This window comes from Copadichromis virginalis, linkage group LG19, assembly GCF_057382275.1.
Source record: "Copadichromis virginalis isolate Kocher_CV1m ecotype Utaka linkage group LG19, C_Virginalis_male_GT1.1, whole genome shotgun sequence".
In the NCBI taxonomy this organism is placed as follows: domain Eukaryota; kingdom Metazoa; phylum Chordata; class Actinopteri; order Cichliformes; family Cichlidae; genus Copadichromis; species Copadichromis virginalis.
Genome location: NC_140636.1, coordinates 3,112,897 through 3,138,612, shown reverse-complemented (window position 1 = coordinate 3,138,612; position 25,716 = coordinate 3,112,897). Strand labels below are relative to the sequence as shown.

At 41.8% G+C, this 25,716-nt stretch overlaps 1 protein-coding gene across 2 annotated transcripts in view; it reads right to left on the bottom strand.

Moving 5' to 3' along the window:
• Nucleotides 1–1,610: 1,610 nt before the first annotated feature.
• dicer1 (dicer 1, ribonuclease type III) overlaps nucleotides 1,611–25,716 on the bottom strand; it is a 32,763-nt gene continuing 8,657 nt past the window's right edge. For both annotated transcript variants that reach the window (XM_085440829.1, XM_085440828.1), the window contains exons 8-29: nucleotides 23,140–23,308; nucleotides 21,162–21,634; nucleotides 20,474–20,606; nucleotides 19,747–19,989; nucleotides 19,508–19,662; nucleotides 18,882–19,014; nucleotides 18,703–18,778; nucleotides 18,482–18,621; nucleotides 17,436–17,615; nucleotides 17,113–17,326; nucleotides 16,870–17,023; nucleotides 16,576–16,758; nucleotides 16,025–16,130; nucleotides 15,261–15,436; nucleotides 14,056–14,815; nucleotides 13,585–13,737; nucleotides 11,364–11,999; nucleotides 10,175–10,433; nucleotides 9,814–10,082; nucleotides 8,612–8,774; nucleotides 8,335–8,410; nucleotides 1,611–7,465 (exon numbers count right to left, since the gene is read on the bottom strand). In XM_085440829.1, the coding sequence (XP_085296955.1) occupies nucleotides 7,300–7,465; nucleotides 8,335–8,410; nucleotides 8,612–8,774; nucleotides 9,814–10,082; nucleotides 10,175–10,433; nucleotides 11,364–11,999; nucleotides 13,585–13,737; nucleotides 14,056–14,815; nucleotides 15,261–15,436; nucleotides 16,025–16,130; nucleotides 16,576–16,758; nucleotides 16,870–17,023; nucleotides 17,113–17,326; nucleotides 17,436–17,615; nucleotides 18,482–18,621; nucleotides 18,703–18,778; nucleotides 18,882–19,014; nucleotides 19,508–19,662; nucleotides 19,747–19,989; nucleotides 20,474–20,606; nucleotides 21,162–21,634; nucleotides 23,140–23,308 (5,017 nt within the window). In that variant the 3' untranslated portion in view covers nucleotides 1,611–7,299. The remainder of the gene's footprint in view (nucleotides 7,466–8,334; nucleotides 8,411–8,611; nucleotides 8,775–9,813; nucleotides 10,083–10,174; nucleotides 10,434–11,363; nucleotides 12,000–13,584; nucleotides 13,738–14,055; nucleotides 14,816–15,260; nucleotides 15,437–16,024; nucleotides 16,131–16,575; nucleotides 16,759–16,869; nucleotides 17,024–17,112; nucleotides 17,327–17,435; nucleotides 17,616–18,481; nucleotides 18,622–18,702; nucleotides 18,779–18,881; nucleotides 19,015–19,507; nucleotides 19,663–19,746; nucleotides 19,990–20,473; nucleotides 20,607–21,161; nucleotides 21,635–23,139; nucleotides 23,309–25,716) is intronic.

Genomic DNA, 25,716 nt, shown 5'->3' with positions numbered 1-25,716 from the left:
CCGGTTTAGTCCAGTGAAATGTGACCCTGATGGTGAACCTGCTTTGAGTATTCCTGTTTGGTTCCCAGGGGGTGAATTAACTGCTGTGGTATGTTGTCAGGCACCTGAGATGGAGCCAGTATAGTGGGTGCTGTTGATGAGTTTCAGACCCGAGTGGCTGTACCTCCATACAGAGCTGAATTCAGCAGCTTAGACCCATCCAAGCTCAAATCAGAGGACAGACTTAAAAGTGATAAATGGCCTACGCATTTAGAAGACCTTAAAAAACCAACTTAAATACATTCACAGTTGTTTCATTTCTGTACATTATCTCAAAGGAACGTTTATGTTAAATCAGTGTTTGATTATTGCCTGATGGTTTGTAAACCATCTATGAACATTATCTTTATAAATCCGTGGTTAAGATTATGCATACCATCTACAATCAATATTGGATTATAAGGGTTTAACTGCTGTTTATACTTGTTCCAATATTGAACGGTTATCCTTTCTGAACTTAGTAGATGCAGTTTGAAACAGTGTAGGTGTGATAAAGCATAAAGCTCATCTTTGTGTCACACAGTAACAGTTAATCATTCATTACAATGATTGAAGGACAAAAACCAAAGTGGAAAATGATATTTCAGGCTGCACTCGGCACACAATGCAGATCCCACAAGAAAGTTCTCCAGAGTCTAGAAAGTGATACCTGAACTGTTTGAAGGAGAAAAAGAACAGTAAATACACCATTGAATGTATAAATGTAAAAATAAATCCTACAATACTTTCTGGAATGATCATCATAGGTTTATTTTAAACAGAATATGATTAGTGACACGTTTAACCCCCTGGTTCTCAAACTGGGGATTATAACAAAGATGTTCAGTGGCTGAGTGGTTACTTAGAAGTATTGGCAAAATTAACTTCAGTCTCAGAACCTTTATCAGAATATAAAGACAGCATATATAAGATACCTCACATGTGGGAAAAAAACAGTAACTCTGAATGAACAATGGGCTGTGTCATGACCATTTGCATATTAAAGATCAAGGAACTGACCTCACAGCCCATTGTTCATTCAGTGGTGCTAGTTTCAGTCATTGTGCAATGAACTGTTTATAAGGTTGGGGAAACCTGGAGTCAGCTGAGACTAAAGAAGTCACTTGGATGAGTGAAACATTTCTCTCACTAAAACCTAAACCAACTAAAACCTGCGTCCAGATGAACAGAATCAACTTTTTGGCAACTTTGTAGAATATTATATTGCTTTGCAAGTGGGCTGTGGGAGAGCAGCAAGGCTAAATGCTAACTGCTAGCAAGGTTTGGACAAGTTTTTGAAAGGACTGCTTCACCATGATGGTTCATGAAGAAAGCCAGAAAGGCTCTCTACACATTTATAAATTCATTACAAACAAAAAGAAAAGAGGAGTGTGACACTGACCAATATATCTAACTATTCAAATCCAGGGTCTAGTTTGGCTATAGTAGCCGTAACTACCATTAACAGAACATTGGTATTTGGTGGTGATAGTGTAACTGATTGCCCATTAATTATAGCTTGACCTATCAACATACTCAACCTGATTCTGTGCAGGGTTCCACCTGATAGAAAAAAAATGAACTCCACAGAATAACCATACCATTATTTTTATTGTAGATATAACAGGCTACAATTATAAAAACATGGGGGGGAATTAAAGGTATTTGTGACCCATAAGGTGCAGACCGCAAACCACTGCAGCACGGTATTACAGTATGACTGAGTTCTATTCCAAAGTCCCTTAAATATATTTGCTGCAGGTTGTGATGGCCCATAATTCCTCATACTGATAACAGTTCACTCGATCTGTGTAGCTCCATTCTGCTGGTGTTCTGCTGCATGGTGAACAGGATGTTCGATGTTGGCTTCATGAGACCAATATCTTGCTGCCAAGAGTTCTCTCTTTACCCCACTTTTCACCGTTTAACATTTAACAAAGCAATGTTGGTTTTCTTACACTCCATATTTGATCCTTGAAGGAAAAACCCACCTTAAAAAACACCAATAATGCTGGATACGGTGACATTTGCTTTACAAATTTACAACCAATCAGCCAAATGCATGTGGCCGACCTGACATAGAGATCTAGTGGCTGCCCAACATAAAAACATTTGAAACTCTGATGTCACGGTGGATGTAAACAAAAAAAAAAAAAAAAAAGAATTTTCTGACAGTCATTCACAGAAAATGTAAACACTTTGGAAACTTGATTGTAATGAAGCATTGTAGAAAACCTTACCCATTTTCCAAGATTGTCATACCATTCATCACAGTACCCACTGATATCCACTGTAAGGTCTTAAACAAATACACGAGCACACCGTAGTGAGTCCACGTCCACCTTCAGCACCATAAACGTTAAAGCACTTCTACCACCACAATATGCTGTTTGTTTATCTTCCCTGTTTGTTAAACTGCACACACCTCGCCGAGACTTAAAATTCACTGACTCTGTAATCAGGCGTCAGATCCATTAGTCTAAGCTCGCACTAAAGCAGAGCCATTAGGAACACATGTTGGAAACTGACATGTGGACCCTGCATCAACATTTCCATATCAGTAATAGCACCTGACATTTCAAAATAAAATAAAGTATTATTGAGACAATGTATTGTTTTAAGATCAGGAACGCTTGATGTAATTAAGAAATGACAATCATAGTTTGTCAAATCCACAGTACACAATGGTGAAGTATTACAAAGCCAGTATCAGTTAATATATCAGTACTGAAAGTTTGCTGTTTTGGTTAGGCTCTACTCTACCTTGAAAAGGACAATTTGTTGTTTCCACAGACTTTATGTAATCACATCAATTAAATGGAAAATTACAGAGTGAGCTGTGGACACAAAGCTGCATGGGCTAGATACTTTGACCTACTGGAGGAGACCCACTTTAGAGTCTCCATAGTAACTCTTGGAGTTTGCACAAAGGACCAAGAAGTGCAGTGTTTGCTCGTTTATAACAGCTGCAGAAAGAAGACTGCTGCTGATGCTGAAGGTGTTCTGATAAATCCCAACTTGAAGACCAAACAGTGTTACTACAGTAATCTATATAGTTTGACTTCAAAGTGTCACTTTTTTCATGATTGGTGTCAAAACATTCTAATTACATCCACGGCGAAAACGAGCAGTAATTTTACAGGCAAAGAATTCACAGAAGATCACAGACAATCAAATGTAAACAGTTTATGGTCCAATTCGTTTGAATGACAGACCACTTTCAGCCTACACTTGAAGAGCAGACGTGCTCATGTGAGCTGCTTCTCACAGGCATGAGTAGATTTTTCCTTTAGGTTCTCAAAAGGTTGGAAGTTTGATTACATGTGCCAGCCTCATTTCTCCTCCTGTGGTGGGCTAGTTTGCATTCTGTGACAAAGCAGGATTCAATTCAAAGTGTCAGTTTAACTTTACAATTCATTTCCAAACACATTTAAGGCAGGATATCCGACACATGACATCCAGACATTTTAGCCCCAATTACAGAGATTCTTCTTACAGTGTATTTGTCAGGTGAGAGCCTGCAGGCACGGTTTTATCTTTCCTCTCCAATCGTCTCATTCTCTCATTTTAAACATAGATTTGTGTAACACCAGCAACTGAGACAGCAGCAAACCACAAGTTAGTCCTTAATAACATGGCATCATATATACACACACTGCTTTTTCCTCCATTGTTCAGTCCCTTTCACACTTTGACATGAGGTAAGGTATGGCGCCCAAGTGCAATGCTCAATTGTGCTACATGTACAAAAAGAAAAAAACAAAAAAACAAAAAGAAAAAAACTTTGCCAGTAGAAGAAAACATCGTCCACTCCAAATAATCCAGGGCTACCTTAATTTCAGCACTCCCACACACGTCTTCATCTCCATCTGAAAAGGATCCTTGTTTTCCATCGGTCACACATAATACAGTGGGCGTGGCACCGCGAGCGATTTCACATTTGTTTTCTTTTTTTAAAATAATCCCTCTTCTGTCCCTCCCAGAGTCTCACTGATGATTAGTGTGTTCAGCTCTGTGTGTTTACTACAGAGTGAGGAGTGGCAGGGTGAAACTGATAGCCCACAGTGTCTAATGGGGGAATGAGAAATCACAGCCTGGTTTTCATAGTTCCACTCTGCCTGCTTGAGAAATAATAACAGATTGCACTCTGACAGTGATAAGCTGGAAAAAGGTGGACTGAAGTGTTGCAAAGTTTCACATTTACTCTTCACGTAGTATTCTGTTGGACCAAAGGAAGTGAATGGGAATCTGGGAAAAAGAAAGAATCAGGTTGCTGCAACAAACGGGTCAACAGAAATTTGGAATTTGTGGCCATATTCAAAACTACCATACTGCAGCAGCTATCAGTCTGAACTTCGTTTGGGTGTTTGTAACACAGAATACTTCTGCCCTCTGTTGTTGATCGAACCCTTTCGGGCACCCAGTCAGAGCCAGTTCCTGTCCTGAGTTCTCAGGTTTATGTTTTCTCTAGTAACACTTAGCATGGGTCAGAGTTAGAAAATGTCTGCAGTGGGTCTTCAGTCAGCCAAGGACACTGGAGCCAATCAGTGACATGATTTATTTAGGAATAATCTTCAGTTTAATTACGGAGTTTAGATCAAAAGCAAGAACATATACATTCATGTTGATTTGTGTATTCAGTGTGTCGCTGAAGATGCTGTGAACAACGCTACTCAGGAGGCTACTCCACTGACTCCACTAACCCTGCCAGTAAAACAAAACAAAACTCCAGGCCAAAAATCCAATCCTGCAGCTAAATGCTTTCACCAGGCATTTTCCTTTTCAGTGTTCCCCAAGTCAGTTTCCACAGACCCACTCTAAACAATGACCCACCTTGGCCAAGCATCATAGCTAACATTGTCCGTAGCCCATACATGGCAAGTCATCTGGATTTGGAGACGACTACAGGTAATGACCGAGCCGTCCGAGTACGGGCAAACGCTGGTTTGGAAAATGCACCCGTGCAGGATCTGGCATGTGGTTTTTGAAAACGGCGTCAAGGCAGGCACATATTTGCATACAGAGTGGAGGACTGAGAGCCAATCACGAGTGGTACTCTACACCCACGGAGATGCATTCTAATGACGGAGTGAAGTGGGCTGTCCACTTTGGATCAGAACACTGAATAGCCTTGTTAACATCAGATACGAGCAGGGCCTGCGATCTAGTCCGTGCACACGCTGGTTTCCTCCCACAGAAGGCACTAAGATCTGAGTCACATCTTTGATTCAAGACAAGCGACGCAAATCATTATGATGGAACTGGAGATTGGCTTATTGTATACTGAAGATCTGATGTAGACGGCGCTGTCAGAGTGCACTGAACTGAACTGCAGTCTTGTGCAGAAATTAACACTGAGAGGACGGTCCTTTGAGGTAGAAGACCTGTGTGGAGGATTTTGTGACCGATTAGATTTCAGATCGCTATACTAACAGTTCAGGTGTCACACAGGTAAAAGTCTTTTCCAACCCTTATTTATGAAGACAGAACTGAAGAGTTAAGTCAAGTATTTTCACCGCCTATTTTTTGGAGCAAATTTAAGAGTGCAATCCGATTACCTCTACAAGCACGTATCCTCGTGTGATCAATCAATCGTCTGTTTTACCCCTGAATTCGAAAGGAAACTCTAAATTGTTTGAAATGAATAGATGATGAAACTAATTTATGTGCAGAGAAAACAATTCCTATCCCCGCCCTCTAAAAATCATCAAGTGCCTCAAGTATGAGAGGGGAGAAGAGTCGACCACACAGCTTTCCTTTACAGCTCTATAGCAAACAAACAGGACCACCAAACTAAACAGTTAAAAAAAAAAAAAAAAAAAAAGGAGGTCAAATAAAGAGGTATTATAGTTACAGTGCAAAAAAGATGAGAAGTTCAAGCTTAATACAAAAAAAAATTAGCACCAAACAAAAAAGAAAAACAAAGACAAGAAAATGCATGCAATTAACTGAGGTATTCAAGTGAAAAGGGCTTATTTATGAGGGCGAGGGGGGAGACATTTAGCAAGAAGCAAAAACCACAGACGAGGCTGGTATCCTTACCCTCGGGAACTGACTTCATTCTCATAGTGTCACATCTACTATAGCTTTGGTAGGTAAGGGATGTGAGGAACACTGTTGAAATGAATTGGTCTTGTTCACAAAGACGGTCTGAAAAGATTCCGTGTCACACACGAGTATCCAACTCATAGAAAATTCTGCAGCATATTGAACGGGTGAGTTTCTCTTTTTTCCTCGTATCAAAACTGGATGATTTCCTGTGGAAAGACATCTATTGCGCAAGACTGACCAAGTCGACTCCATCCACTCTTAGCATCGCTAAAACCAAATCGCAGAGATAATGCCTTAAACATCTCACCTGGCTGTCGCACTACATATAGCCGTAGACTTGAAACATTTATAGAAGCCATCCAGTTGTCTCGGTTTATACATAAGCTACAAGAACATGCAACCTCAAGTGCGGTTAGAAACTAGTTTAAATTACAGTAACTGGGAATGTTGTAATTCCTATCCGTTTTGCAGGATGACGGTGAGCCTTAGCATCTAAGGCCGATAATATCATTTATGCATTTCATATATATTTATATACTTTGCTACGTATATGATTTTGGTGTCAATCTGACCACACCATTTTAAAAATAACAGATCCTAATGGAATAAGTGCAAAACTGATCAAGAATACATTTCAAGACAGATTAGACAGAAATGCCACCAGGTGTCCGCTCCAGTGGTATCTGTTAGCCACGTCTGCAGTTAGCATTTTACAAACCGCTTTAAAACTGACTGGCACTAGTGCACAGGCTGAGGGGTTTAGCGTTTTTTTTTTTTTTTTTTTCTTCCTACATACACCTCTGATTGAACTATGTACAATCTAATACTACACAATAAGCATAAGCCTCATCTCACTGACACAAGGTTAAAAACAGATGACAACAAAAAGAACAGTGGGGAATTGACACTGTGACCTGACCTTTTTTTTTTTTTTTATATATAAACACCTTGCTATACGTTAATAAAGCACTCATGATTACACAAAGCAGAAAGGAAAAGTAAAGATTGTGTTTGCGCAAAAAAAAAGAAAGGTAGAATATCTAATGTGAAATAGGCTGTGATATCAGTCTTCTTCAATTGTTGTGTCTGCACACAGTGTTCCCTGGGTGCCGTTGTTGTGCCATCACAGGCTAAAGATACAGGGCTAGTATCGTGCTGTGTTCGGAAGCCGACGTTGCTCTGTCGGCTTCGGTAACTTAGGTGCTAATGTTGACAGCTCAGTAAGAGAGCTCAATTGTTTTGGACCTGAGGTTGATTGGCTTTGAGGCTGCGCAGAGCTCGTCGCGCCGCTGCCGACTTGGCAATCCGGTAGCTGCGGCCAACACCTTTAAACTTGCCCTTTCCGACGACCTCCACCGTCACGCGGACTTTCCCATCATACGTTCTTTCTGCGGGGCTGCAAAGACAGGAGCGGGAACAACTGTTATTCTGAGTAATATACCAGCATTCTTTGAGTTGAATATCACACGTCCAATAAGAAATGATTCAAAAAGGTAGGGAAAAAAGGTGATTATATAGAGGCTTAACCCTTTAAAACATGAACCATGAAATAACTCCCAGAAATCTTTAATTGTTTTGATAACAGTGTTTGTTGAACCTTTACACAAAATATATCAAATTTGAATCTGCATATATGAGTATTAATTTGTATCACATTTGCTACATTAGCCACATTTTGCAATTCAGCCATTAAACATTTATCATGCAATTTGTATCATTTTTTTTAAGGAAAAAGAAAAGTCACGCTGATGATGTAGACGTCTCAAAAACACACAAAAACCCTTGTAATCAAATATGATACGCTTCCAGAGATGGAGTTTTGCATAAGTAAGAAGATGTCAGAGACCAGTGTTAGTCCAGTATGATTAGTATACCTTTTATATTTCGATCATTATGCTAATTACACACTGTCCAAAAGTTTAATACCACTAAATTCAGCTGCCCTGAGTTAATAGCATCCACCAAATCCTTTCTTCTGTTTCTTTAATAGTTGATCCCATCTTAAAGAAAATATAATTATTTTGTTATCTATAAATTTGTACATGTAAAGCTGTTATTTACAAATATTCCTGAACAGAAAAAACTACTTTTAGTGGTGGAATATTTTGCTCGATTAATGTGTGATGATATTTAAAAATCCTTTTGAAAGACACAAAATAATTTCCTTGTTTTTAAAATCACAGCTGGCCTAATAAATTTAAAGCACTGCACTTTTGCCCCTGTATGTACAGTCAGTGTAGCGAAGCTGTGCTCTTCATGTCCTACCTGAACTTTGCAGTTTCTGGTTCCATCTCGAGCAGCTCTCTCACAGGAGAGCGTGGCACATTGGCAGAGAATTTCTCTGTAATTGGTGAGGGGATGAAGATTGGTGAGGTAGAAAGAGATGGTATCATGACGATTCAATTGACACAACCACAGAAGTGGCAAATTATCATGAATGTTTGCAGTCATTCAAGCTCTCTGCATGCGCTGCCCATCAATCACGGAGGATAAACAAGAAACACAGAAATAAATAGAGAAACATGCTTCCACTCTTTCTCACCTATAAGTGGCCTCATCATTGGATAATACACTTGCCACACAGTCTCCAATGACATCCTGCTGTCCATGTAAATTGCTCCAGCTAGCGACTCAAAGATATCTCCCATGGCCTTAGGGACTTCAATGTCCTCCTCCTTCTCTTCGTCTTCTTCGGAGCGTCGCAGCTGGAGACAAAAACAACAAAGCTGTGCGTCAGCTGACACACTGACAGCTGTAACACCCCCAACCAGTTACAGCTGCCCCTCCCTGAGCCCCTTTCTGTCAGAGGTTCCTTCCTGTTAAAAGGGAGTTTTTCCCTTCTCAATGTCTATCTGCACTCTGACAGGTTGCACTGATGGCAACACAATAACCAGATCCCAGTTAATTACATATGGAGTCCAGTACTGTTCCCAGTCTGAGGCTTCTTATATAGTGCTTTTCTACTCTTAGCACTCAAAGACTTTTACACAACTCATTCACCCATTTGCACAAGCACTTTCTTCTATGCTCTCTAACATTCACATGCATTTATTTCCGATGGATGCACCGGAGAGCAACATGGGGTAAGCATCTTGCCCAAGCAGACAGGGATCGAACCATAACCCTTCCAATTAAGCAGGTGACCTGCTCTACCACCTGAGCTGCAGCCACCCTGTGTTAACTCTATGCTATCAGCCTAATCTTCTTCTGTGTAATGGGGACATTGTGAGTGACTTTCCTGTAAAGCTGCAGAATTTAAGCCTCTGTCTGTTTAGCGTTACCAACTCACATTAAGTCATCTCTCCATTGCTTTTACAGCTTTTTCTGTCTGATTTGACCCCCAAATATGTTATTTTATTGTTCAGCTTAGGGCGCTCTGCAGAAACATTGAGAAAGGATTAAGCCAATGGCTATGGTAGGAAAGAGTGTGCGAGTTATTGCTTAATTTCTTTCTCTCACTTTTTTATTTTTATAAATGCGTTCTTGTTTATATGCCTGCTGTCCCCTAAGGCATAAAAGTCCTTAAGCACAACGAAAGGAGATTTTGGTGCCAAGCTAGCCTTTTGCAGACGAATGAAACCCAAACGTTGGAATATGAAAACAGCTTAATAAAAGCTGGCAGCCTCGTTATTCGCGGCGAGCGGTTCTTGAACTTATTTCAGAGGGCAAAGCTACAACAACAAAGATTAGGCTTGTTCCTGCAGAAGCGATAATAACCACATTCTTCAGAGAAGCAGGACTCACCTCAGAGTCCATGCCTTGCATTTCATTCTTCTCCAGCTGAAACTGCACAAAGTCATCAATGACGTGGAAAAGCTCTGGCGAGATGGCCTTGAAGTACTTGTGATAATCGTATTTAACAGCCAGAGAGGCAAAGATGGTGTTGTTGACGAGCGCTGAGCGCAGGTCGGTCAGTACTCCAGGAGAGTGCTGCCGTGGGTCTTCGTAAAGGTGCTTTGTTATGAGGTAGTCTAGAATTGCATCGCCAAGAAACTCCAGCCGCTGGTAACAATCTAAGAAAAAGTGAAAGAAGCACAGATTTGTCAACTGGAGATGCACAACTAAGAATGAAGGACAAAGTCAGTAAAGCATAAGGTTTACTGACCTGTAATGGTGTTATAATGGTAGGAAGCGTGAGTGAAGGCTTGCAGGAGATAAGCCTTGTTCTTAAAAGTGTAGTTGATCTTTTTTTCAAAGTTCTCAAAGCCAGATATGAGGTGGTTGAGAGTTCGTTCTGCATCTGGATGGTCCAGCATGCAGCGGGGTGGGATCTTGAGCCAGCCGTAACACAGGTCTGCGACTTGAGTATGAGTGTGAACCTGTGCCGCTGCTCCAGTCGGTGGACCTCTCTCCAATGGTAAAACCTGTTGTCGTTTTATTAAAAAATAATAATAATAATAATAATAATAATAATAATAATAATAATAGGAGAGAGAGAGAGTTTTGCCTTGCATTCTTTAAAACGTTACTTTCAAACAGTGCCATGTCTGTAAAGCTTGGGTCCTTCCAGATTTGAGCTGATGCAAGTACTCGGTCCATAATTCTCAATATTTTATGCATCACAAAAATTAACATCATTAACATCACTGCAATGTTTTCCTGAACAATGCATGTCGCCACTCAAACTCCATAAACTCCATGTTAGGACGCAGGGGGAGGAGCTTGCTTAACTTTGCGATCGCCTAACTGGCATGTTCAGTAACTGACATGTATCTGAATTATTTATAATTAATATAAAAATATTATCAAATATAATTAACTATTTATTTGAACTGAGTCAGGAACATATAAGACCAAAAGTGAAGCGTGTTGCAAAGCTGAGGCCAACAGCAAAACAATGAACAGTAATAAAAAGTTTGTTCTGAAAGCTGGTAAAGTACATCCAAATCAGTATTATAATTCATGTATTAAGTTCAGGCCCAGGTTTAGTTTTTTCTATAGTTATTAAATAACACAGTAACAAAGTATTTGCCACTTTCCACTGTTACAAAAGTGAAATCTAAATTTGAAGAAGCCACTTTCATCTGTGGTTTTCACTTTGGACTACTCAGGTTCTCTGCAAATGCTAAACAAGCCTGAAAGAACAAACAGGCAAAGGAAAAAGTGCATTCTCCAAAATCGGGGAACTCTTTTATAGATGTTATAATAAAAAACTTAGGGAGAAGCAGTGGCAGGAAATATTCCACATCATGTTTATGCTCATCAAAAGGACATGTGGTTTTATTAGGATTCTCAATTGATTCATTTTTGTGCGTGTTCATTTGTTTCTGCATTGCGATGCATTCCGAGCTCACCTTGAGGCCCAGTGAACACAGGAACATTTGTGCAGCTCTCTCTCCACAGCTGGTCAGGTAGCAACCTAGCAGAGCCTCGACACAGTCAGCGATGCTCTTGTCTGCGATGCACTGCTCTGTATGCAGGTCGTAGGATATGGACTGCTTACCGAGCTCAGTGCCACAGTTCTCTTCCGATGGATTCCAAAAGCCTACCACAAAGTCATCCTCCTCACCGGCCTTGCTGGGGTCCAGGTAGCACATTGCATCCCACGAGCTGTAGTCAAACTCCTCAGGTGAGGGCCCACTGGGCACCTGCTCTGTGGGGTAATGAGCTGCGGTTGGATGGGAGGGCTTCTTGGGGGTCTTCCAATCATACGGAGATTCCATAGCTGGTGAGGAGCCTGAAGCTGGAGTAAGATTGGGAGGGAAGCCACTCAACGAGATCTTCTTCCCAAATGCTCCAGATCCCAGCAACATGTTGTCAATGAAGCGGATGTGCTCCTTGTAATACTCAAGATCATCCTCCATGTTCACTTCATCTTTTGGCTCATCTTTCAGCATCAACTCGCCATCTTCATCTACATCCTCGCCCTCGTCATCATCCTCATCATATTCGTGTCCAGATCGCCCGTTAGCCAAAAGCTCCTCTTTGGCCTGCATGAGGAAAAAAAAAAAGTCAATATAGTCCAAAAATCAATAGTTCATATTTCTATAGTATAATCACTGAAGTCTCTTCAGCACAAATTACTTTCTCCTGGGAGTAATTAAGTAATGTACTGCATTAGGTTTAACAAAATTGTTCTGTGTCATGTATGTAATACGTTACCTTTTTAAAAATAATAACTCCAACACTGATCACACAACAAAGAGAAGAAATGCCTCCAACGCACACAAACATTTGAGCACACAGCTCATTAGCATGAATGTAATCTCATTGATATGCTGTGGAGCCAATGAGAATTGATAAGGAATCAAATCGATAACCAATAACAATAACGTAATCAGGTCTGCTGAAGCAGGTTTCCAGAGGCAAAATTAATCAAAATGCAACTTTAAGTATGTGAGCTGTCATTCATAGCCTACAGTTTAATGTGTGTTTAGTGAAGTATGCATATATAGACTACACATTGACATTAACAGACGATATGTCCTAAGCATTATCAAAAAACATAACTAAACTCTTAATAAAAGTCTAATTGTGCACAGCGACTGTGTCTTGCTCCATTTTGTGAGTGTTTCTGTAAAAACACAGAGGAGACTGCTATCTGAACTAAATTAGAAAATGAGCCTGTCTCAGTGTTTTACTGCTTTTTATTGTTAAGCATTAGTTTTATTGCAATTTATTTCTGTTTTACATTTTCCTGCAGTTATTTCTGGGACAGTATATCATTCAACACAAACACAGTATCGCAGGCCTGTTTTCAGCACTCTGGATATTTCCTGCATTCACACAGCATTAGTCCATCTCGTTTGTTATGCCACTTTTAAGCACTGTTGATGCACATAATGTGCCTAATTAAAATCATGTGGGGCACCAGGTTACTTTCAGTTCAGCATAAAGTTGAATTTGTCTTTGGCCTGTTCTCTTAGCAACAGACTTTCATAGATTATTGGTACAATCTGGAGCAAAGGCTATACAGCATTGTGTAATTTCCCACCTCCATATGTGGATGACGAAAAGGGATGCCAGGGATGAAAAGTATATAGAAAGCTAGCACCACACGAACCATGAACAAACTGTCAGGTGAACATCTAATTTTATGGTATGTATCATCATCATCACTTCAAAAATAGATCTCCTTAAAATGTTCAACGACTGGATGTTTGGGCATATGGTTTGATTCACTGAAGGTTATTATCTAAAAGGAAAAGATTTTAGTCTTTTCTGTTTTAGGTTGTTCCTTTTTAGCTCACATCTGACCATTAACTGTGTTTTATTTCAAGCCGTTTTTCCCAAGTGGTGTATAAAAGAGTGTGTCGAAGGATTTTGGTTTTTAACCTTCATTATGAAAAACATTATCTGAGCTCCAGGAGTTCAGATGAGAGTTCAGACCTGTTCGACATGCAAGCACACAATCTCACCACGAGTTGCAAAACACGGAGAAAGTCTGCCCTCTACTGGCCCGTCATCGTCATTACATGAAACAACCTTTGGAAACTCCTCAGCGAACACACCGATCGACTACCACACAACAAAGAGAAAAAAACAGAGCGTATAAAGCTGCAGTAATCCACTGACCTCCTCTGAATTCATTCTGTCGGTGCTGCTCTTGTCCTGGTTGACCACATATCCAGGAGGCAGCCAGTTAACTGGAGGGTCGAAGATGGACACCACCATTCTGCTAGGAAGCCCTTTCTTCTTTCCCAGACGGTACAGGTTACAGTTGCTCACCTGGACATCAGGCAGAGTGTGAGTAACACAATGAAGTCATCTTGTCTTAATGGACACTGTGACATCAGCCAAGCCAGGACACAGTGCAAAGATGAGTTCTTAAACAGGTTTGCAGCTGTTCCCAAATGACACTAATCAACAGACCAAATGCTAATGCATCCAAGTCATTTTGTGTCATTTGCCTTGTTGTAGACAGCGATGAAAGTGTGTACATCTTCAGCCGGGCTGCATTCCATTATATACTGTTACTGTGTACACACATGCACGGCCTGTACCTTACTACTGCCACACGGTTCAGAGAAATAACATGCGTCTCACCTTCTTGCTGCGCATGTAGCTGAGACGTCCTTCGTGAGCATCAGGGTAGGTACAGAACAGGTATGTAGTGATGGCATGCTTCAGGAAAGAGTCACCGAGCATCTCCAGCCGCTCCAGGTTGAAGCCGTCGCTGGCATTAGACAAGGTCAGGGCCTGCAGGATGAGACCGGGGTTGGGCCCCAAGCTCTTGGGTGAGTTTGCTGCGTGGGATCCATGCTGGGGACGAGCACAGACATCAGAAGGTGCTGTGAGAGTGTTGGGACTCGTGGCTGCTCGGCTGCAGACTGAGGTAGCTTTTTTTGTGTGGTCTGAAGTCCTCCCCGATGTACATTCATCACTAGGCTGTGGAGGACTGGAGTTGGGCTTCTTCAAGGTGTGAGGGGGCTGCACAAGAACTGAGGTAGTGCTTTGTACTGATTTGGAGCTCTGCAGCCCAGCAAAGCTGAGCTGGGAGCATTGGCAATTGTCACATTGGGGAAGGTGCTCATTTTGGTTGCCATCGTCACAGCTAGCAAAGAAGGCAGTGCCATTAGTTAGGTTCCTGGTGCAGGGGGCTTCTTCAGAATCTAAAGCTTTGAAGTCCTCCTGCTCAGACATGGAAGAGTGCTCACCACTGGGAAGCATTAGGGAACTGGGATCAGGGCTTATAGTCTCTTGGTGCTTACAGTGACTGGCACCTTCCTCGCTGCAGGACTCAGGGCAGGATATGAAGGTTTTGCTGTCAATAGACCTTTTCCAGCCGAAGTCCAGGTTTGGATATCTGCCACATACAGAGCATCTACATGTTAGCGTGTGCACACACACACAAGTTGTTCACAAACAACAAATCCTAAAAGAGAAGATTTGGTTTTCTTAACTAAGATCAGACATTAACACTAACTCATCAAGTCCCAATGGGACACTTTGGTCTGGCCATTCTTGTGGATGTTACTTTGACATGTGCCACCCACATCAGCATTCTAACAACTTTATCATGCAATCAACTCGTTTTACTGTGCAATAGGAAAAAATGTGCAATTTTGAGGACACCAACATTTATATAGTCCTTTCCTAGTCTAATAAGTCAAAAGGCTTTACAATCTAACCAACAGTCACCCATTTTCTACACTTGCACTCCAATGAACAGTTTTAATTGTGTTTGTGTATGAATCTTTTGGAAAGTGTGACGCAGAAATCTGTTATTCTATTGTGTATGTAACAGCAACCTGAAGTCAGGGGGGAGGGTCTGGACACCCACTCCGGCCTCACTAGCTGTCTGAGCTCTGAGCTCCTCAGCAGTCAACAGGCAGTGTAGGCGGTAAAGAATGCTGGGCAGACACACTGCTTTTCTCCACAGGGAGGCTGGAATAGGGTGGATGGCACACAGTTCTGGGACCAGGATCTGACGACAAACAAAGCACATGAGACTGGGATTGTCGGAATAAACAGCAACTCACAACAAGACTTCGTCTCTGGCACTCACTGGTCTAATAATTCCTGAAAGCTAACAGATCACCATCAACCCTGTCCACACACATGATCATGCCATATTAAATAATGCATCTTTGAGAATAGTATTCTTTGATATAATAGGTTATAGAAATCAGTAATAATAATAATAATCATCATCATCATCAATCCATCCTCTTTTCCAGTTCAAATTCACAGTAGGGCTGGAGCCAGAGAGACGAGCGTTTACCCCACAGCCAATTCAGAACCAGTATCTGGACTGTGGGAGGAACCCCGAGCACCCGGACACAGACACAGGGAGAACATGCCCACTCTACACAGAAAGACTCCAGCTGACCAGTGGATGGAAACAGGACCACTGTACTAACCAGCAGTAAAGTGATATCTAGAAACGTTCTTTAAAAACACACAAAAATGAAATATGAGCATGTCCCATGTTCCTTTACACACAAAATTATACTAGGTTTCCTACACTGATGGATATCTCCTCACCCTACAATCTAACAGAGGCAGCGAGTACCTGTTTGTTCTGTAAACTCTCCCACTTGGCCTTCCTCTTCTCTGCACTGCTGAGTGGCAGGGCTTTGCCCTTCTGGTTTAGGTGTCGAGGGGTTAACAGGTTCAGTCTGCGATGGGACAAGAGAGTTGGAAAGCCTGGTCACCATAGTGAACATTTAAATTTATATATACGCATAGTATCAAACAAGCACCCCCCCAGGTTTGCCTTTTTCCTCCTGACCTTTATTCCACACTTCTGTGGATTACATATTGACAGTTCTCATAAAAGCTAGCATGTAAGCATATTCACACTTGGAAATTGCATTAATCTGTTTATTGCCTTTCATGAAATAACCAGTACAGACTCCACTCTTGGCTATAACATTATTATTCAGGAAGGGAGGTACTTCCTAAAAATAAAAATTGCTCCAATTCCTAACAACACAATATTTATGCAAAGCCAAGTGGAATCGCATATCTGCTTCTGTGCTTTTCTGTGTTTTCTCACATGCCTGAGAAAACTGTCCTTGTCCACATAATTATGAACCTGGCTCCAGATTTGGTGCCACTGACCTGGAGGAGGTGTGGTCTACATCCAGGAGCGGCTGGTTAAGGTTTGACAAGTCCAGGTTGTACTTTGTTTTGTAGTACTCAGCGAAAGTCTCATACTCTGGCGAAGGAAACTTGCTGAGTGGTGTCAGGTCTGCGTACACATCAGCGACATAGAAGCGATGAGGCTGGTCGAAGTTGCGATACCTGGAAAGTAGCAGCGAGGCGATTATCATGTCGTTTGGCTCAGCGTATACTTCATACAGCTGACACGTTCACACAAAATCAATCCAGTACAGACACGTGCCGCTCCACTACCTTGGAATGATGACAGCATCCTGGTAGTCCTCCAGCTTAAAGGTGAAGGGGTTCTGCTTTGTGTACTGAGTAGTAGGAATGCCAGTGCGGGCCTCAGACTTCTCAATGTCTTCCATAAACTTAAAATCCATATCTAGTGTGTTGGAGTCTCCAACTGAAGAAGCCAAAGGAGAGAAGGAAAGATGGTTAACGAACATTTTAACACAGGTGGAAATGAATTTACAAACTGAACTGAGCACTCACCAACATTCAGAGGTAGAACACAGTAAGCAGAGTCAGCCATTGTGGGCATGAACTCCAGTGCAGGTTTCTCCAGGCGGAGAATATGGGAGAAAATGTACTGGTGGAGACGAGTGATGAGGTCGAGCTGGGCAGTGGTGAGCGTGAAGCCAGACTTCTGCAACTCGATGGAGATGGTCACCTCACCAGAGCGAGTGTACACCGGGAAATGGGGAATCTGGATCAAAGCAAAGCTGCTCGTTTTCACATGTATAACACGTCTACAGAATAAATGCTGAAGAATATTGTGAAGCACTGAGGTACTCAAATGTGCCGAAGCAACGTACTCGAGGTATGGGTTTGGCAGTCAGTATGCCGAAGCACCTGGTGGTGTCCTCTGGCGGGTAGAGCTTTCTTCTACGGAAATTGAGCTCATCAGGGAGGGGAGTGGTGAGCACCATCCCAATCACATACAGGTAGTAGCTCTGCTCCGGTACTGCATAACAGTCACACAGACACTCCGGTATCTGGAGATGGCAGAAACGGGACACACGATTTTTGCACAGTACTGTATGCTCATTGAGTCAGCCCTCATGTTTCTCTATCCGGGTTTGCCTTTACTGCACTGGCAGTGTGTTTGGGATGAAAACTCATTCAACATTAACCAGTAACATGTTTTCCATATGGTAGTGCACTGCGGATCAAAATATGACTGTACTTTTCTTGCATTCGTAATTCCTTCAATCATAATTCCAACCACACTGGATGAAGTGCACCGTTCAGATACCGTTCACCTGCTGATTATTTTTTCTAGGCCTGCTACTTGTGTTGACCTCCACTTGTCCAGTTTCCTTCCTTTTTTAAAGGTCACCATGTCATATTTTGGCAAGTTTACAGTTTGCTAAACTAAAGCAAATAGTGTGCTTTAGCAACAGGCTGCTAGTAAAGCATTTAAAGATACAATGTAAAAATGAGTCTTTGCTAATGTAAAAGTCAGTGTTAAATGGCTTAACTTGGCTCTGAAAATGTCAGGCACTGAAACTGGACTGATAAGTACGAAAGCAGCCAGCATCTAAGGTGTTTCACAGTTTTTCTTTAAAGAAGTCTGGAGTACTACTGCTAAAGCCTACTTTAGAGGAAGCAGAATACAAAGAAATGAGGGGAGCACAGTGCTGTATATGCCAACACATTTACTTACTGGTGCGATATAGCAAGGTTCTGCCAATCCAGAGAGTCAGTGATGAGTTTGGATACAGCCAGTTGACCCCCCCCCCCCCCATCCCCCCATATCACCTCAGATTTTTGCAGCTGAATTACTTCAAAAACAGTCTGTAAACTGGTTCAGCCGTGCCCTCCCTGCATCAAATGCCTGCCTGTAATGAGCATGACGTACAGCTTTGGGGTAGCACTGCCTTCTCTTCGTAGAACCAGGCCGGCCTGGGACACTGGTCTCCTCCTCATCGTGAAGATCAAGCTCCTCCTCGTATTTTACCGTCTCCTTTCCCACGGGCATCAGGTGATCATCCAGTTCACCTTAGAAGGAAGAGGCAAAAGATGAAGCAATGAAGACAAAAATAACAAGATTAGTCTGCAAGATTGTTATTGTGGTTTTACCTATTTTGTGGAGTTTCTCACAGCATACTAGTGCAACTGCCTTCTCTGCCACTCTTGCACAATTCATCACTGGACCCTGTAGGTGCAAGTCAAAATATCAATCATCCTTTAGAAATATAAAAGGAGCACGTCAAAATGTTTACACTGGCAATTTTGAAAACTATAACAGCCTTCCTTACCTTGACAGGAACTCGCAGAGGGGAGTTTATAGGCAAGTAGAGAGTGGACTGGAAACATCCATCCCCCATCTCCACGGTTTTACATTTTGGTGCTAGGTGTGTGAATGGGTCGCTGGGCAGCCGAGCACAATACCTGAACACCAGGGCAGAAAGACCTTTTCAAATATTTATGGCAATATTTTGATAGATACAGAGCTCTGCTGGTTCTTTCTCACATCTCAAAGTGCTTTACTGTTTTTTGCCACTTGTACCCAGGAATCATGAATGAAACACACACACCTCGAGGAAACTCACACTGGCACAGAGACAACATGCAAACACTTCATCTCTTTATTACAAACTTGGTGCTGATGCGATGGCGATTGGACTGTGTGTCTGACACTTTCACTGGATTGGGAACCCTGTACTGTCTTCAGCTATACTGACATGTAAAATGATGAGTGAGAGAAAAAGAAGCAGCAGTATCATGTATATGTTGGCTCCATGCAAGCAGAAACCGTGGGCAGCAGTTCACATGGATTTAAAGTGACAAACAAAAAGAGGCTGTTTGGAGCAACCGGCAGTCTCGATCAATAACAAAGTATTTGAGCTGGAAAGAAAAACATTCTGAAAATCAGAAACCACACCTGTTAATGTGACCGATGGCCGTGTTGATGGTGACTCGAGGACCTCCATCCTCAGACCGCAGGACATAGGGTGGTAGAATGTTGTCATCATCCATCACCTGTTCCACTTCAAACTCACTCACCTCCACTGACTTGGAGCACTTATTCCTTAAGATCTGTTTGAGAGAAAATTAGGTCATTTGGCCCCTAAGCCAACAGACTAAGCATCTCAGTCTTGTCAGATAAAGAGAAAACATTACTTTTTCTATGGCCTTGTAGGTACTGAGATCTTCTTCAAAGGCTTTGGTCCTCCCAGTGTCAGCCAGCATGATGTAGTTGGAGACAGGTGCCCGAGCTCGGCCTTTGGACTGGACGTAGGACCTGTACTCTGTAGGCAAGTCAAACCGCACCACCAAGTTACACTTTGGAATATCTACGCCTTCCTCGACGATGCTGGTGGCAATCAGAAGGTTAGTTTCATGAGCCCGGAATTTGCGAAGAACCTGTCAGAGAAGGAAAAGGGGTCCTGAGTTCAGGAAGTGATAACAACAAAACAACCAAGAATTTAGCACGGTATCCACACATCTCTCCATCGTTCATTTTCAAAATCCAAGTCTTCTTTTATATTCAGCACAATTTCTTCCTGTAGTTATCTTATCAGATTCAGTGGCAGCGTCTGAACCCGGTGACCAGGTGCACAACATTTGCGAAAAGCACCTGACCGAGAAAAGTCTAGAAAGAGAAAGTGTTGTTGCCATGGTGCTCACTGTGCACACAACCACAAGTGCTAGCTCACAGGATTAGAGAAAACCATTAAATAACTCCAAACACATTTTTAAGACCTGTTCCAAGGTCCTCACAGGTCAGTGGGGTCAGAATGACTCTTTAGAAATAGTTACACTTGACTTTTCACAGAGTGCCACACCACTCAGAAGCTAATATGGAGAGAGTGTGATGGCTGACATCCCCAAGTTATCTCTCACTTACCTCCTCTTGCTTCCTGAACTCCACCTCCATTTGTTTGTTGCGTGCCTGGTTCTTGCCAATGCTGTGGCCAGTGATGAAGTTGCTACTTATATAAGCAAGCTCTGGGTCCTGCTTCCCTGCCTCCTTGATAAGACTGGAGAACAGAAAGAGTGTCAGTGATAACTCACCAAGGACAAAAACATGCAGCCAGTCAAACAACAGACGCCATCTTTCCAAACTTTTATGATTTATCACCAACTACCTGCTGCACTGACGATTTAGAGGGCGCGTTCATTCTCGCCACATGCCTCTATCACTCAGCCACCAAAGTAAGAACAGAAAGGGTATTTTGGTACCTTAAGATGTAAACTCAATGGCTCTAAACACCGGGGATTTTTTTAAAATCCCAAAGCTACGATCATTAAGCTAGCCAGTGTATCTTATTTTGCCTCACTGTTACTGCTTTAAAAATACTTCTTTTTTTTTTTAAACACCTCGAAAAATTGTAAAAACGCAGACGAATTTTATATGATATCATCCATTTATGTCCACTAATTACAGACTATGACAGGCAGATTAACCACGAGTCAGTGCTCTCTCCTGCTGGTATTACTCCAGTTTCCTTCTGATGTCTGCAGCACTGACTGACTGACACACACGAAATAACACCAGTCTCTAAGCTGAAGCAATTATTCCTTGAAGTCCTTACCGATTGAGGACAACAGCTGTATAACGCCTCTCCACAAAGATGATTCCACACAGGATATTTGTGAATGGAGAGGGAAAGTTAGCTTCAGGCCTCTCTTTGGCTTCCACCTCTTCATCCTCATCTTCATCCTCAGAGTCGCTCCAGGACACATAGTTGTCCTGGTTGCGGTTGTTGTACCACTCCACACTTTCAAACTGCTGCCGCTCAAACGGCTTGTATTCGTGCAGGATCTCAAGCAGCCGTAGGACCTTTGGCGTGACAAACTTGAGGTCCAGGCAGGCGGGGGAGAAATGCTCCTCACAGAGAGCGTGCACTTTGCGCAGAATAGTGTCCGTGAAGAGTAGAAATTTGCGGCTGAGTTCCTCCTGCTCGTGTTTGATGTACTTCTGTAGCTCGCGCACCATGATGCCTGCTGCCTTATCTGCACACCAGGGCCCCAGCACCTGCAGTACGGCCCGGCAGTCATTGAGGACCTGGACGGGAAGGGCACAGTATAAACAACAAGTTCACAGAGTAGGCTGTTCTACAGCTCACCTTTCTACTTGTAATTTTAGAATCTTTTCTGGGGACATTTTTCCATCATCATGGCTGGATAGCCACCAGTAAAAATCTCCCAAATAAGCATGGCAAATTACAAAATCTTCTCAGGTATGCCCAGTATACCACATTATGACTGTTTCAGCAACCTCCCTTATATTGATAATAAAATTATTATTCCTTATCCAGGGATGATGACCATTATTCTCTCACTGATGAATTCAAAAATACTGGCAGTTGTACCCTTCAGCCTTCTAGTATGGTATCAATTTTGGCATGGTGACGACAATACCACAACATTTTATGGCTGAGAGGTAAAAAGTGCGGCGAAGAATCCACTAATGGTGCTGAAATCATAATAGCTGCTGACTGCATCGGCCCGATGAGTAGTTACATTTCTCGGGAGGCGCACGTCCACTTATGTCTTAGATTTAGTGCTGAAGCATAATTCAGGCATTACATCGATGGTTAACGCTCAGGGATCAGAAAATGCATAAAGCAACAGCCTGATGAGTCCAACACATGGGTGTACAGTAAGGTTGGGCATGGACGTATATATCGACTATCACCGACAGGCTGAGGCTTTCACCCATCGTTTTTACAAGAGCAATTTATTTATTTGCCCATGAGTAAGTTTTCTAATAATGTTGGTTGAAGCTAAGAGAAGCAGTCAACGAAAAAAATAATGACACTATTTTAACAGCATCCTCTTCTAGCTGCAAACAAATGCAGCAATTCATTTACTCAAACTCATAACAGTAAAAAAGAAAGGCAGTAGCCTACGTTCAGAAAAAAATTAAAAACATTTTATTTAAATTAAGAAAAAACCCACAATGGTGAGGAGGGAAACAAAGAGAAACTGCCTTCTTTTTTCCACTATAACCGTGTTTACAGGCCGTTCCAGTGTTTGTCTGACTTACACACTCGACCAAACAACAAATACAAAATTAAACCAAAAGTAAGTTAAAAATAAATTTTAAAAAAGTTAAAAATAAAAAATAAAAAAAAAACGCCAACGTAATGTACAGTCTTCTGTGCAAGTTGGCGCATCTCAATTAAATAAATAAATGAATATTCCAAAAACTATATAAATCCTGAAAGAAAGAAGAAAAGAAGGTAAAATATTCCCTCCAAACAAAACAAATTCTGAATGCGCAAATCAGTCTGTGTACGATTACATTGGTCACCCATCAAAAACTGACCTGCGTGACTATCGCCGGTTATTGGACTGATGGTTGTTGGTTGGAAAATTTTGACATATCGCCCAACCTTCGTGTACAAATATACAAAACCTGCAAAAACGATGCTGGTCTTTTCTGCGGTTAGTGAGAGGCACAGAAACCACCTCCAGAGTATGATGAAGTAAATAACCGTAGGATAAATAAAACTGAGATGAAGAAACACTAAATTTTAAAAGGCAGAAAACCTTTGGAACTCTGACCTGTTTGGAGATGAATGTGGGATCACGGTCCTCCTTGACCACAGATATGTTGCAGTCATTCAGGAAGTGAAGAGCTTCATTGAGTTCAGCCTGCAAACGGGAGGAGAGGCCACTCTTGTCCACGTAGGAACCGCAGTCCAACACCACTTCTCTTGGCTGAGAGGCGTATCTAAAACAAGACCCTGTATTGTGAGCATTTCACTGCCACCATTACTGGTTTTCAGTCTAGTTTCACATGTGTCACATACAATGGTGTGAAAAAGTGTTTGCCCTCTTCCTGATTTCCTATATTTTGGTACGTTTGTCACATTTAAATGTTTCACATCATCAAACAATTTTAAATATTAAAACAAACACAAGTAAACACAAAATTTAGTTTCTAAATTAAGCTGTTTACCATTAAAGGAGAAAAAAAATCCAAACTTACATGGCCCTGTGTGAAAAACTGAATGCCCCCTAAACCTAATAACTGGTTGGGCCACCGTTAGGAGCAACAAATGCAATCAAGCATTTGCCATTGGAGGAATTTTGACCCACTCATGTTTGCAGAATTGTTGTAATTTAGCCATATTGGAGGGTTTTTGAGCATGAACCACTTTTTTAAGGCAATGCGTCCCAAACGGATTCATGTCAAGACTTTGACCTGGCCACTCCAAAGTCTACATTTTGTTCTTCTTAAGCCATTCGGAGGTGGACTTGCTGGAGTGCTTTGGATCATTGTCCTGCTGCAGAACCCAAGTGCTTGAGGTCACAAACAGATGATTGGACATTCTCCTTCAAGGTGTTTTGGTAGACAGCAGGTTCCACTTACCAAGTCTTCCAGGTCGTGAGGCAGCAAAACACCCGTTCCTATTTAGCGCTTTTCTACTCTGAGCACACGTGTACATTCACACCAGCAGTTTTTTCTGTGCTGTTCCTAACTGCTTTCTGTCTAAGTGGTTTTTAAGCAGCTCACTGAGCATTTGTCAACAAGCAATCTGTATGAACCATTTCAGTCTGCTTTTAGACCAAATCACTCCACAGAAACAGCTTTAGTCAAAGTGGTAAATGATCTGCTGGTAAATGCAGACAATGATCGCACTTCAGTTTTATTACTGCTGGATCCAAGTGCTGCGTGTGACACTGTGGATCACTGCATTTTATTGGATAGGCTTGAACATTTTATTGGAATTACAGGAAATGTTTTATCATGGCTGAGATCTTACCTGCTTGGGAGGTCTCAGACTGTTAGTTTCAAAAATGATCTCTCTGAGACCTGTGCAGTGAGGCATGGGGTCCCTCAGGGGTCCGTACTTGGACCATTGCTGTTTTCTATGTACCTGCTACCTCTTGGTGTTCTTTTACATTCTTTTAATGTAACCTTTCATTGTTACGCTGATGACCTGCAGCTTTATGTTCCTTTAACCATTGGAAATTGTGCTGAAGTCTCTAAACTAGAATGCTGTTTATCTGCAATTAAGGGCTGGTTATTGGATAATTTCTTGCTCCTAAATACTGATAAGACAGAGTTGATGGTCATTGGGCCACACAAATTTCAGCACTTGTCCCAAAATTTCATCTTGAAAATTGATGACAGTGTCATAAATTGCAGGAACAAGGTAAAAACTTGGGCGTGTGGTTCGACATGGTGCTCTCCTTCGAATCTCATGTAAAAGAGATAACAAAGACCGCCTTTTATCATTTGAGGAACATTGCCAGAATCAGACAAGTTTTGTCAAGCGACACTGCGGAGGTTCTTGTCCATGCATTTGTGTCTTCCCGCATTGATTATTGCAATGCTCTTCTTTCTGGCCTACCAAAGAAAAGTTTTAGAGGTCTACAGATGGTGCAAAATGCAGCTGCTCGCATTTTAACAAGAACTGGAAATTTGAGTACATTACCCCGGTTCTGAGATCTCTGCATTGGCTACCTTGTCAGGTTCGAGCAGATTTTAAGGTCCTGCTGCTCACCTACAAGGCTTTAAACGGATTGGCACCTTCATACCTCTCCGACCTTTTAGACCTTTATGTTCCATCTCGTGCTCTACGATCTCAGGACTCTGGCCTTCTAAAAGTTCCTAGAGCCAGAAAAAAGACAATTGGAGAGCTTTTTCTTTTCGTGCCCCGTTTCTGTGGAACAACCTCCCTCAAGATATTCAGCAGGCATGCTCTGTGGAGGTTTTTAAAACTAAGTTGAAGACACATTTGTTCACCTTATCCTACATGTCTTAATTATATGGCTTTTAGTTTTTAAATTTTTATTGTTTTTAACTTGTATTGTGTCTCTTACCTGTATTGCTATGTATCACTTTTATTTCATTTATCCCTTTAGTTGTACAGCACTTTATTTGAAAGCGCTTTATAAATAAAGTTATTACTATTATTACTATTATTATTATTAACAACAACATTCACACGCATTCCGATGCATCCATCGGAGGGCAAACATGGGGTTAGTATCTTGCCCAAGGATATTTGGCATGCAGACTGAAATCGAACCACCTACCACCCGGATAGTAGGTGACCTGCTCTACCACCTGAGCTACAGCCACCCCACAAAGCTACAGGGGTTCAGATATTGACTCAGGTGGTGACTCCA